Source organism: Physella acuta, unplaced genomic scaffold (assembly GCF_028476545.2).
Source record: "Physella acuta isolate Inbredline_101_S28 unplaced genomic scaffold, ASM2847654v3 ptg000476l, whole genome shotgun sequence".
In the NCBI taxonomy this organism is placed as follows: domain Eukaryota; kingdom Metazoa; phylum Mollusca; class Gastropoda; family Physidae; genus Physella; species Physella acuta.
In genome coordinates this window covers 293505-305965 of record NW_026731995.1, presented here as the reverse complement: position 1 = coordinate 305965, position 12461 = coordinate 293505, and the positions used below count along the sequence as shown (strand labels likewise).

Here is a 12461-nt window from a genome sequence, read left to right as displayed (position 1 = left end):
TATATATATATATATATATATATATATATTCTCTATACTTTGTATACGAGAAAGTAAAAGTGGATTAAAAATCATGTCTATATCCCGAGTTGCTATCCCCGTAGTTTTATATAAGAATATTCGTGAAAGTTTATGGGAGACCACTCCCGGTTTATTATTTAAATTCTTCTTTTTGCTATGACTGTTCTTGTCTTTGGTCGCCAGGAGATTCTATTTTTTCTCTCCCTTACTAATTTACGATTTGGGGAAAAATAAAAGTGCTGTTTTAAACTACCCATTCTCCCCATGAGGACAAACTACACACAAGATAAATACCGCAGTTCATCCCGCCCCTCCCCTTTCGACACCGCTTTATCTTTCCTTTAACCTACTGCGTTTCAGACAGCTATAAATTAATTTCCCACGATTTTAATAATTGTAACTACGAGCTACAGACTAACTTCTCTTCACAAGTAGTTATTATATAAATTCACATTCAGAAACAAAAATTGTTCTCGCTTCTTTTTCTCAACAGAAGCTGCACCTAAAACAAAGGCTATTTTGAACAAGAATTTTTTTGGATCAGTGACGTCACGCTTTGTTCCACTAAATATTACGAAAGAAATGAAAAGGTTTATTGAAAGCCCATAACCAGTAGCGGGACCAGGTTCAATCACACCCTGAGGTAACACCCTGAGGTAACACCCTGAGGTAACACCCTGAGGTAACACCCTGAGGTAACCCGCCAACGCTTACCTTATGATATAGATGGAAAGAGAGCAATGAGAGTGGGCATAGATTAAAAGTTTACCTAGCCTCAGAAGATGAGCTATCCTGAATGTCATCTACGTCACAGGCCGTACAACTACTGTCATCCTCGCACGTTTTGGTACTCTCTTGTCTGAGGGGGGAAAAACAAACATGAAGATTGTGTGTGTGTGTGTGTGTGTGTGTGGAGTGGGGGGGGGGATGGTGGAGGTGAAATGGCTATGCTCCTGGCAAATTAGGAAGCAACAGTTCCACGAGAATTTAGTAACGGTCTCCATTTTATGATGGGAAATGGAAGCTACTCATTTTTATGTGAGTAAAAAGCACAACTAATTTGTAGATCTCAATATAAGAGCAGTGCAAATGCCACTGAGCAAAGACCGGCTGAAGATCAGATAAAGTATACTCATTGGGATCTGCGTTAAGCCATGGGAGGGGGGAGATGGGATGTACGGGAACCTCTGGTGGGGGGGGGGGGGGAGGAGATGAGATCTTCGGGAACCCTGGGAGTAAAGGATTATTTGAGGTAATAGATAAAAGTTGCAGGCCAGCCACCAGTGACGTATACAGTGCGTGTGTACTGACCTTGAACTTGTCTCTTGCTCACACGCAGCGCTGGACGGGCCGCCATCCTGGTGAGACGGACCTCGGTAGTGAAATGAGAGGTGGTCGTCCTTAAAGTTAAGCTCCGTGTCTCTGGAGGAGTAGAGTAACGGTTCTCTGGAGCCCGACGAGTCCACGGCTGCTCTTGGGTGCATGTAATATTTGCTGCACGAGCCCGCTGGTGTGGCAGACGATACTTGTCTGTGCGCGCACTTATTGGATTCTTTACGGTACCGTCCCGTTGCTGATAGTTTTTTGTGCTTGTCGTTAGTTTTTGACCTTTTCTTTGGTTCCCTCTGTGTTTCCTGTTCACTAGTTGAAAGATTTTGGGAGCCCTCAATATCGGAGAGGGTAGGACTACTTTTGACGCAGGATTTTTTGGCCCGGGAGGTTTTAGCCGAGTGAGATTTGCTCGACGCTAGATTGTTGATCAGCTTCGACTTTTTGCACCGACCCGCACACAGTTCTTTGACAATCTTGCAGCACTTGCAGACACTCAAACATTTCGTCGCATGTCTGTGTGTGGACGGCCTTCGCTCCGTTTCGCTTGAAGTTTTGCACTTGATTGGTGAGCTCAAGTCTTTGAGCGAAGGCCATCTATGGCGCGTGGGAGAGGAACCACGTGACGTGCATGTCCTGGCACATCTAGGTGACGTACAGGCGCTATTAGAGGGGCGCCGGCCATTGTGCCGCCTGGCGTGGTCGGACATGGAAACCAAACTGAAAACATACAAGTCAATATCAAGACCTATCAAACCCGGCTAAACAACAACAAGGAACTAAGCTCAAATGTAATTAATATTGAGGATATAACTTTTTTCACCAACTCATCAAAACAAATCACCAACACATCTTCATAGATTATCAACTCACTAAAATATATTACGAACTCACCTGAATAAATCACCAACTTACCTAGAACTCACCTGAATAAATCACCAACTTACCTAGAACTCACCTGAATAAATCACCAACTTACCTAGAACTCACCTGAATAAATTACCAACTTACCTAGAACTCACCTGAATAAATCACCAACTTACCTAGAACTCACCTGAATAAATCACCAACTTACCTAGAACTCACCTGAATAAATCACCAACTTACCTAGAACTCACCTGAATAAATCACCAACTTACCTAGAACTCCTGCCTTTTGAAAGCTTTTTCTTCCTACAGTTGCTGGCAGTCTTGATAAGCAGACATTCAGACTCACTCACGCTGACTTCGACTGCTGCTCGTCTACTCCGATAATTGAGGAAAATATATAATTAACAAGCAATGTGCGCGCTAAAATATATCATTACAGTTTTCTTGAAGTGATGTTTGTTTACTTTTTAGTCGACCGTCCCCGACATAACAATTCCACACCCTTCCTACCAAATAAATTTAGACTGTTTACACTAGCTTATGTTTAACGACGACATATGTCCGGGCGCCGACCTTAGGGGGCGCCAAAATGGGTTCGAAAAACAAATTGAAAGTTTGAGTGGGGGGTGCAAATCGAAAATTTGAGGGGAGGGGGTGTGCAAATCGAAAGTTTGAGGGGAGGGGGTGTGCAAATCGAAAGTTTGAAGGGGGGGGTGCAAATCGAAAGTTTGAGGGGGGGGGGCGGTGGACATCAAAGTGCTAACGATACCCGGTGCGCTGATGGAGTATCCGCCCCGATGCAGGTGCCCCCATTTGAGCGCAGCGCGGTAAACTCTGAGGTAGTACCCATATCCACACCGTAGCAAAGCACGGGTATGCAGCTAGTGTACATATATATATATATATATATATATATATATATATATATATATATATATATATATATATATATATATATATATATATATGAGATGATCCTGGCTACGCCACTGGCAAGTCCCGTTCCGTAATGTGGCGGCCGATACAATCGGCCGATGTAAAACCCGGTATAAAATTCACAACCAATCCAATATTTTCCGGGAAATGACCCTTTGTTTTGAAATTATTAAATCTCTTTCCGGTTCAAGCTGTCGATTATCTATATATATAATTCTCCTCTTCGAGCCGTTAGAAAACAAGCTGCAAACGCTCTCCCTACCTCCCCACCCCTGCATGGTTTTAGTGAGCTGTGTTCACTCTAAATGTTTACATACAGAGCCAACGATTTTAAACGTAGGGGGGGGGGGGAGGAAGGGGGGGGGGGGGGGGGGTTTATGGTCCTTAACGAGCTACTTATAGTGTTTTAAAGAAATATTTTCAGTGTCAGCGTTGGTACTGTCGAATTCACAAATTATGAATTATTGAAAATTAGAAACAACTAAATAGCGGCGTATGTTATGCCGCGGGCCGGCTCGTTTTAATAAACGGGAGTGCTTTACATCGCGAATTTATGCTATCGATCTTTTTCGTTCCAATATTGGTCGTAACGCGCCCTTCTGATCGATCGAATAGAGGTAATCTCATGATTTAGCGTCGGAAATTATCCGGTAATGTTTGTTGAGTTTCGTTAACATTCGTTACTGTAAACCAGGGATGTCCAAACTTTTCAGCCCGAGGGCCACATTAACCATAGTTCGGGGGCCAGAGTTTCTTCCAGGCATATCTTCGGGGTGGTGGAGCCCCGCCCCCCCCCCCTCCCACAAAAAACCGTCTTCCGCCCCCCCCCCCCCAACGAAGTATAATTTATATAGAAATAAATACAAATTTCAAATGTCGTCGTCCCTCCCGTTTTTAAATAAAACATAAAAAAAAACAACACGTTTTTGGCAACAAACTTTTAAACAGAGACGTAGCGACCCTTCCCGGCGCCCGGGGACAAACGTTCGATTTACACCCCCCCCTCTCAAACTTTCGATTTGCACCCCCCCTCAAGCTTTCAATTTATTTTTCCAACCCATTTTGGCGCCCCCTAAGGTCGGCGCCCGGGGACATATGTCCCCCCGCCCACCCCTCGCTATGTCTCTGCTTTTAAATGCACTTAAAATAAGAAAATAAAAAAACTAATTTGCTATTTTTAATAAAAGCATTGGTCGCTTATGAGATATTTTACATATTTTAGCGACAAAAGCTTTTAATTTATAGAAAGCAAATACGTTTTATTTTCTTATTTTCTGTGCATTTAAAAGCTTGTTGCTATAAAGGTCTTTTATATTTGCGTTATTTTTACACTTTTTAGTGATTCCTAATATATGAACTCGACACGACTAAAATATTTGCTAGCGATATCTAAAATACGATTATGTGCCCCGTGAAAGCAACCGCCCGTGACCATATTTTACAGACGACAGCAAGTTCTTAATCTTGTTACCCCCTCATGGTTTTAAATTGTTTAAAAACTTTTTTATCTGCCCCTGACAGCCTTCACTAGATCGACCGGCTCTACGATTGTAAACATTTTCTTGAACAAAATAACAGCCTACATTTAACTATACATCGGTGTTTTAGTTCAGATCATATATTTTTAATTAACTACTGCTTCTTTGTGTTCTTTAAAGATCATTTTTAGCGCAATTTCCATTCTGGAGAATTGCGATTATTAACTCGTCATTTCTGGGAATGGATGGATGGATGGATGGATGGATGGATGGATGGATGTCCGCAGCTTTAAGTCGTATTTCCTCCTCAACGAAGCAATATCTAGGACTAGTTCCAAAGCAAATATGTTAAGCAAGTTCCAAGGTGTAGCCATAATGATGTCTCCAGAAGCAACAAATGCTTTGATTGCATGGGAGCCAGTCTCACCACGACTTATAGCAGCTCGTTTCAATGCCAAGGGAAGGAAAACAACTTTAATCCAGTGCTATGCACCAACAAATGCTGCAACAGATGAAGAGAAAGAGGACTTCTACAGCGCCCTGCAGGCTCAAATCGACAAATCACTTACAAGAGATATAAAGATAGTAATGGGAGACATGAATGCCAAAGTTGGAACAGAAAATAAAGAACGGGAGCTAACAATGGGGAAAAATGGAATAGGCATAATAAATGAAAACGGGGAACTCTTTGCTGATTTCTGCGCATTTAATGATCTAATTATAGGGGGGGGGGGGGACAATTTTCTCTCATAAAGATATACATAAGACCACCTGGACGTCACCCGATGGCAAAACAAAAAACCAAATTGATCACATCACAGTTTCCAGAAAGTGGAGAAGAAGTTTAATGGATGTTAGGGCGAAACGAGGTGCAGATGCAGCATCAGACCACCAACTCGTGGTTGCAATACTAAAATTAAAACTAAAATCCTACAGGGATCGAGCTGATAAGCCGCACTTTAAATTCAATACAACATTTCTTAGGTGTCCAAAAATAAAGGAAGACTAACTGCGCAGTAAAAAATAGGTATGAAGCACTCTCCAGCCTGGCAGAGGATACAGTAGAGGAAAAATGGCTAGGAATACAGGAACTATGGAAGTCAACATGCACTGACATATTGGGGAGAAGAGAAAATGAACAAAAAGAATGGATCACAACAGAGACATGGGCCAAAATTGAAGATAGAAAAGAGATAAAGCAGAAGATTAACAAATGTAAGGATGAAAAAGAGAAAATAAACCTCAGAACACATTATTGTGAAGTAAATCGCATGGTCAGGAAAAGTGCAAAAGAAGATAAAAGACAGTTCATACAGGAGATGATAGAGGAGGCAGAAACTGCGGCATGACAAGAAAAAATGAAGAGGCTTTATGAGATAACCAGGACACTATCAGGTAAGAACATTAATCCCAACAAACCAGTAAAGGATAAAGTAGGAAATATCTTAACAAGTGACACAGAACAGAGAGACAGATGGGTACAGCACTTTGATGAGATTTTAAACCATCCTCTCTCATCAAACATCCCGGATATACCACCTGCAAATCACCTACTAGATGTGTGTACAGATCCACCCACAAAGTTAGAAACAATAAGAGCAATAAAAAGCATGAAAAATGGCAAAGCAGCTGGCCCGGACGGCATCCCACCAGAGGCACTCAAAGCAGACCCAGCCATATCAGCAGACATACTACATCCTCTACTTAAGCAGATTTGGGAAGAAGAGATAATCCCATCTGACTGGAAACTGGGATACATGATAAAACTGCCAAAGAAGGGAGACCTGACACAATGCAACAACTGGAGAGGGATAATGCTTCTTTCAGTTCCAAGTAAGGTGCTGACAAGAATCATCATAGAGAGACTTAGAGATGCCTTAGACAAAAAGCTGAGACAAGAACAGGCTGGTTTTCGTCAGGACAGGTCATGTACTGACCACATTGCCACGCTGCGCATCATTATCGAACAGTCCCTTGAGTGGCAATCCCCCTTATACATGACCTTTGTCGACTTCGAAAAGGCGTTTGACAGTGTGAATAGAGATGCTATCTGGAAGTTAATGAGCCACTATGGAATACCCAAAAAAATTATATCTATCACACAGAAACTATATGAAGACTCCACCAGTCAGGTAATACACAAGGGAAAGCTAACAAAACCATTCACGGTGACGACGGGAGTAAGACAGGGATGTATGCTATCGCCAATGATATTCTTGATGGTAATCGACTGGATCATGCTGAGGGCCACAAAAAACGACACAGGAATCCAGTGGAGTTTCACAAAAAGGTTGGAGGATCTTGATTTTGCCGATGACATCTGCCTACTATCTCATAAGCATCAACATGCACAAGCCAAACTAAATCGGCTGTCTGAAGAAGCCTACAAAATTGGACTAAAAATAAATAAAAGCAAAACAGAGGTCAATAGAATCAATAACAGCCAGGACCTGCCGATACAGCTAAATGGAGAAGATTTACGAGAAACAAACACATTCACATATCTGGGAAGCGTGATCAATAAGGACGGGGGAGCAGACGAGGACATAAAATGCCGTATCAACAAGGTATTAAGGCCCGAAAATGGGGATGGATCGGACACACGTTAAGAAAAGAAAAAGAAAACATCGCAAAACATGCGTTGGACTGGAATCCCCAGGGGAAAAGGAGGGTGGGCCGGCCAAAGAAAACATGGAAGCGAACGGTTGAGGAGGAGGCAAAAACAGCTGGGCTCTCATTGGCACAGATTAGAGGAGCAGCCCAAAACCGAGTCAGCTGGAGATGTGTGGTTGCAGCCCTTTGCTCCCCAGGGGCCATAAAGGAATGATGATGATGATGATGACACAATTGTGGTGGTGAGGTGTGTGTGTGTGTGGGGGGGGGGGGGAGATAACCAACTCAGAGTGAACAGTTTTTAGATGACTGTTCTAAACATACATATATATTACACAAATTTATATTACACAAATATATATTACAGAAATAGATTTAAACTAGCCGTCCCGGCCAGGCCCTGCTCTGGCTTCTGTGAAAAATCTTTCTGTTAAAGACCATTACCTGTGTGTTTGGTAATCATCATAAACCCGGCATTACCCACCCAAACCACAACCAACCAAAACAACAAAAGGCAAACATAAAGCTAACACAATTACAAATACAAACGAAAACAAAAAACAAAAACCTAACAACAAACCCAACCACAATCACAAACACCAATACAAACACAAAGAAAAAACAAACAAAAAAGCAAACGAAAACAAAAACCTAACAACAAACCCAACCACAACCACAACCACCAATACGAACACAAAAAAAACAAACGAAAAAGCAAACGAAAACAAAACAAATCCAAACGCAAAACCAACCACAAACACAAACCCAAAGAAAAAAACACAAACGAAAAAGCAAACGAAAACAAACCAAATCCAAACGCAAAACCAACCACAAACACAAATACAAACACAAACCCAAAGAAAAACAAACACAAACGAAAACGAAAAAAGAAAGAACAAAAACAAATCAAAACGCAACCACTAACGCAAACCCAACCTAAACACAAAGAAAACACTAACGCGAACATAAACGCAAAGTGCTCACAGTCTAGCCCGGGGCAGAATTGCCTGTTTCAGCTTAATAATCGACTATAGTACCCCAACTTATTCATAGTCTTTTGCACTCACTTAAACGAACGAAGGTGCCAAACCAAACCAAATGAACAATTATAATACTCCAGGCTTATTCGTAAAATACCTACAACATTTGCATTTGATCAATCCCCGCTAATTATGTAATTATTTTTTCCCAACACCAAAGCAAAGTAATAAAAAGTAAATTCTTTTCCACTACTGCAATGTTTTCTAAAGGGAAGTAATTGTGTTTTCCTAATTTATCAAAGGGAAGTAAGTGCTAAAGGACTAAATATAAATAATTTTCAGACATAATTAGAATTTTTGTTATTTTTTAAAAATCGTTTTTAATGAACAAGCCGACAATTATTAATATCAGTTTGAAAAATGAAAATTATTTCCCAACACTTTCAATAGTAATTTTTTAAACTCATAAATTTAGACTATGAGCACGGTAATAGTCTAACACTTAAATCCATAGAAGTATGTCAACGATAAACAAACTTATTACATGTTACATACAGAATTGAGCTTTATATATTAGATAAGTAGCAGTGGTATTATGACAATATTTTTTTTACAGAGGGGTCCATGGGGGAGGGGGGTTGTAACTGTTTCATATAATTTGGGTCGCTACGCCTCTGGGGGTGACACCATTAAGTGCCGCACCGGGTGAACCCGACCTCGCTACGCCACTGGCCACATCAGTTGTATTGGTGCCCTGTCAAAACGACCGGGGACAAATCGGCCCCGTCAAAACGGCCCCGTTAATATGACCCCGTCAAATCGACTCCCGACAAACCGACCCCGTCAAAATAGCCCCGTCAAAAGGGCCCCGACTTATTGGCTCCCGTCAAATGGGCTCCCGTCATATTGACTTGCGACATATAGGCTCCCGACAAATGGGCTCCCGACATATTAACCCCTGACAAATAGGCTCAGGACATATTGGCTCCCGACAATGCGGCTTCCGACATATTGGCTCCCGACATAAGGACTCAAGACAAATGGGCCCCCGATAAATGGGCTCAAGACATATTGGCTACCGACAAATGGGCTCCCGACATATTGGCTCCAGGCAATTGGGCTCCCGACATATTGGCTTTTGACAAAATGACTCCCGACATATTGGCTCCAGACCAATGAATGACCATTATTGGCATAAAAGTAACCATTTTGTCATACCTTCAATACCACTATAAATTCTTTTGAATGCCCGAACGAAATTGTTTTTCATGAACCAACATTAATTCACAAACAAATCGAGCCCTTAACAGCTAAATTCCACCAATTCTAAAGTTTTGATAATGTTTAATTTACAACAGAAAAGATCTGTTGCTTAAAAGCGAGCAAAGAAGCAGGGTTAGTAAAACCATTGGTTAGTTATTAAAACGTTTTTTTTATTAATTTTTTTTCAGTATTTTACATGTTTTATTTACAATAGAGTAACATGACTAAAAACCATTGTGCGCCTAGCTACCGAACGTGATGTCGCAGCCATTGAACGTGATGGCGCAGCTATTGAACGTGATGACGCGTGTGGAGTGGTTGGATAAAATGCCTACTAATTCGGTCCAAATTTTAATTAATTCAAAAAAAATTTTTTGTGACCGAACGAAAGGATATTTTTAAAAACTTTCTTCGGCAATGTTGTTCTAAATTATGGCAGAAATCGATTGGTACATGTTTCACGTCGCTAAGTGGTCTGGTTGCCGAGATATGGGCCAAACACTGAATTTTTTTTCGAGGTTTTTTGGCTTTTGGCCTATATTCATCCTGGTAACTTGCTTAACATATTTGATTTGGAACTAGTCCTCGATATTGCTTCGTTGAGGAGGAGATACGACTTAAAGCTGCGGACACACATCCATCCATTCATCCATTTCCAGAAAAGACGAGTTAATAAACGCAATTCTCCAGAATGGAAATTGCGCTAAAAAGAAGCACACAGGTTCGCAGGTGTCGAGTAAAGGAAGTCATGCGCTGAGCAAAATAATAGCCGGTATCTCGGCAACGGCTTACATTTCGGTCATATGTCGCCTTGACATGAGCTAATTTTAGTAACTTACAACATGGCTTCGCCTGGTAACCAATGGGAATACAGCTTTTCTTATTTCCATCATGCATTCACCTCGCGATTTCTATTTTAGTATTTAAAACTAGGTCAATGTATTTAGGTTATTTAAATGAGCAATTGCAAGCCGGTCATTCTGATATACGGCTTGCTAGGCTAGGTCGCTTAGTTAAGAATCTACAGGCATGTTTATGGAGGCCATTTTTCCGTAAATTTATATTTTTCCAGGCACACACACCTTCTTCAAATGCACAAATATGTATGAAAATGTCAATTTACAGCTAAAACGATGACGGCATTAGGTAAATAAGATGTTAATGTATAGAAATAAAAAATAAAAAAAAATCGAAAAAAATAAATAAAAATAAAATAAAAAATCAAGCTGAGTACGGTGTTGTAGCCCCTTAATTGCTGCATGAAAAGAAATCTTGTGATTTACTTAGATGTGCCGACCAAAAATAGTTTTTAACAAATATCCTTTTTTAAAACTTTGAGTTTAAAAAGTTTCCAAAAAGGCGCCACTTTGCTGAAAATGACCAGAGGGGGAACGTGTGCTCCCCCCTTGCGTACGCTACTGCCTCCCTTCCCCGAAAAAAGTAGACAGCCCCCCACTCCCCCAGAAAATATCGTGTCTTCCCCCGGAGAAAAAAGTCTGGAAGAAACACTGATGCAGAGGCGTAGCGAGGGCGGGACGTGGGTGCGGACCGCACAGGGTGCAACCATTTAGGGGGTGGGTGACACCAGGGCAAAAAAATAGCAACATGTTTAGAAGAAAAAGTTCTTTCTGCTACTTCCATTCATGATTAATTAAAGTTAAATAGTCTTTTATGTACAAATCGACAACTATAATAAAAAGTTGGGGGTGACACCATGACGTAAACGTGCTAACTATAGAGAAAACATTGCTACATCCAACTGTATTATTAACAGACTAAAGATAAACATCGTTACTATTACGTCTACAGTGATTAAATGATTAAAGCTTATACACTATATGTAGGACGACACACACACACACACATACATGCAAACTTATATATATATATATATATATATATATATATATATATATATATATATATATATATATATATATATAAACTGTGTTTCTTGGGGGGGGGGGTGAGACCACGAAGTGCCGCACCGGGTGACACCCGACCTAACGACGCCACTGAACTAATGTTGTCTACGAAGCATTTCAAAAGAATGATGTGGTTTCAAATCCCAGGCAACACTCTACTTAAAATTTGTAAGCATTTCACATTTAAACTAAGCTCTTTGTTAAAGTGCATCAAATTAACTTTAGGCCTACATAATTAAGTGGCAACGGTGCACTAGTTTGGGTCACTCACCTCGGTTTTCGAGCCTTTCTGTCTGGTATAAAGTCGAGCGATAATGAAATGGTCACCTCGCTCAGAGATCGTTTGGCCGCTCGACTGCTGCCTTGGCGACATTCTGAAATAAAAAAAAAATATACCTCATTTAAAACTCTAACGCTAACTCTTTATAAGCCCACGTGTGCGAAATGTGTGGGAGACCTTACCTCTACCAACTATAGCATGGCGGTCGTAAAACTTGTCTCTCTTTATTTGCAGGTCATCGTAAGGACTGCTGTCTTCATACGGGGGAGGGCCTTCGTTCAATCTGGACAGAAGAATACAGGACAAATGTGGGATAAGAAAGGAGAATCGTAGGTTAGATAGCCATTGGTCAACTAGTTGAGGTAGGAGTAAGAACCTTTAGAATAGCCAACCAATGAGAAGTGAGGGAGTAAGAACCTTTAGAATAGCCAACCAATGAGAAGTGAGATGAGAAGTTATGGTCAGCTGGTCAGTAAAACCTAAGGCAGTTGAAGAAATATAGCTTTAAAAAACCTGTGGCAAAACACCAAAAACAGTCAATAGACAGCATATAGACAGGAAGTGAATAGACAGCAAATAGACAGGAAGTGAATAGACATCAAATAGACAGGAAGTGAATAGACAGCAAATAGACAGGAAGTGAATGGCTAGTAAAACTGAAACCATCAATCACTTATCAGTGGCGGAACTAGACAAAAAAGGCCCCACCGCAATACAGTATCACTCGGTATATTACATTCACTATAGCCCTTGTGCCCATAAAGCTT

The 12461-nt window shown here is 40.9% G+C and overlaps 1 protein-coding gene across 3 annotated transcripts in view; it reads right to left on the bottom strand.

Annotated features, from left to right (window-relative positions):
- The window catches only part of LOC131943997 (serine/arginine repetitive matrix protein 1), a 38289-nt gene that overhangs the window by 6396 nt on the left and 19432 nt on the right, over positions 1 to 12461 (bottom strand). For 2 of the 3 annotated variants that reach the window (XM_059304427.1, XM_059304429.1), the window contains 5 exons: positions 11877 to 11977; positions 11687 to 11788; positions 2490 to 2598; positions 1333 to 2070; positions 791 to 880 (listed from right to left, as the gene is read on the bottom strand). In XM_059304427.1, the coding sequence (XP_059160410.1) occupies positions 791 to 880; positions 1333 to 2070; positions 2490 to 2598; positions 11687 to 11788; positions 11877 to 11977 (1140 nt within the window). Of the gene's footprint in view, positions 1 to 790; positions 881 to 1332; positions 2071 to 2489; positions 2599 to 11685; positions 11789 to 11876; positions 11978 to 12461 lie in introns of all 3 variants that reach the window. The other variant, XM_059304428.1, reaches the window with a different exon arrangement.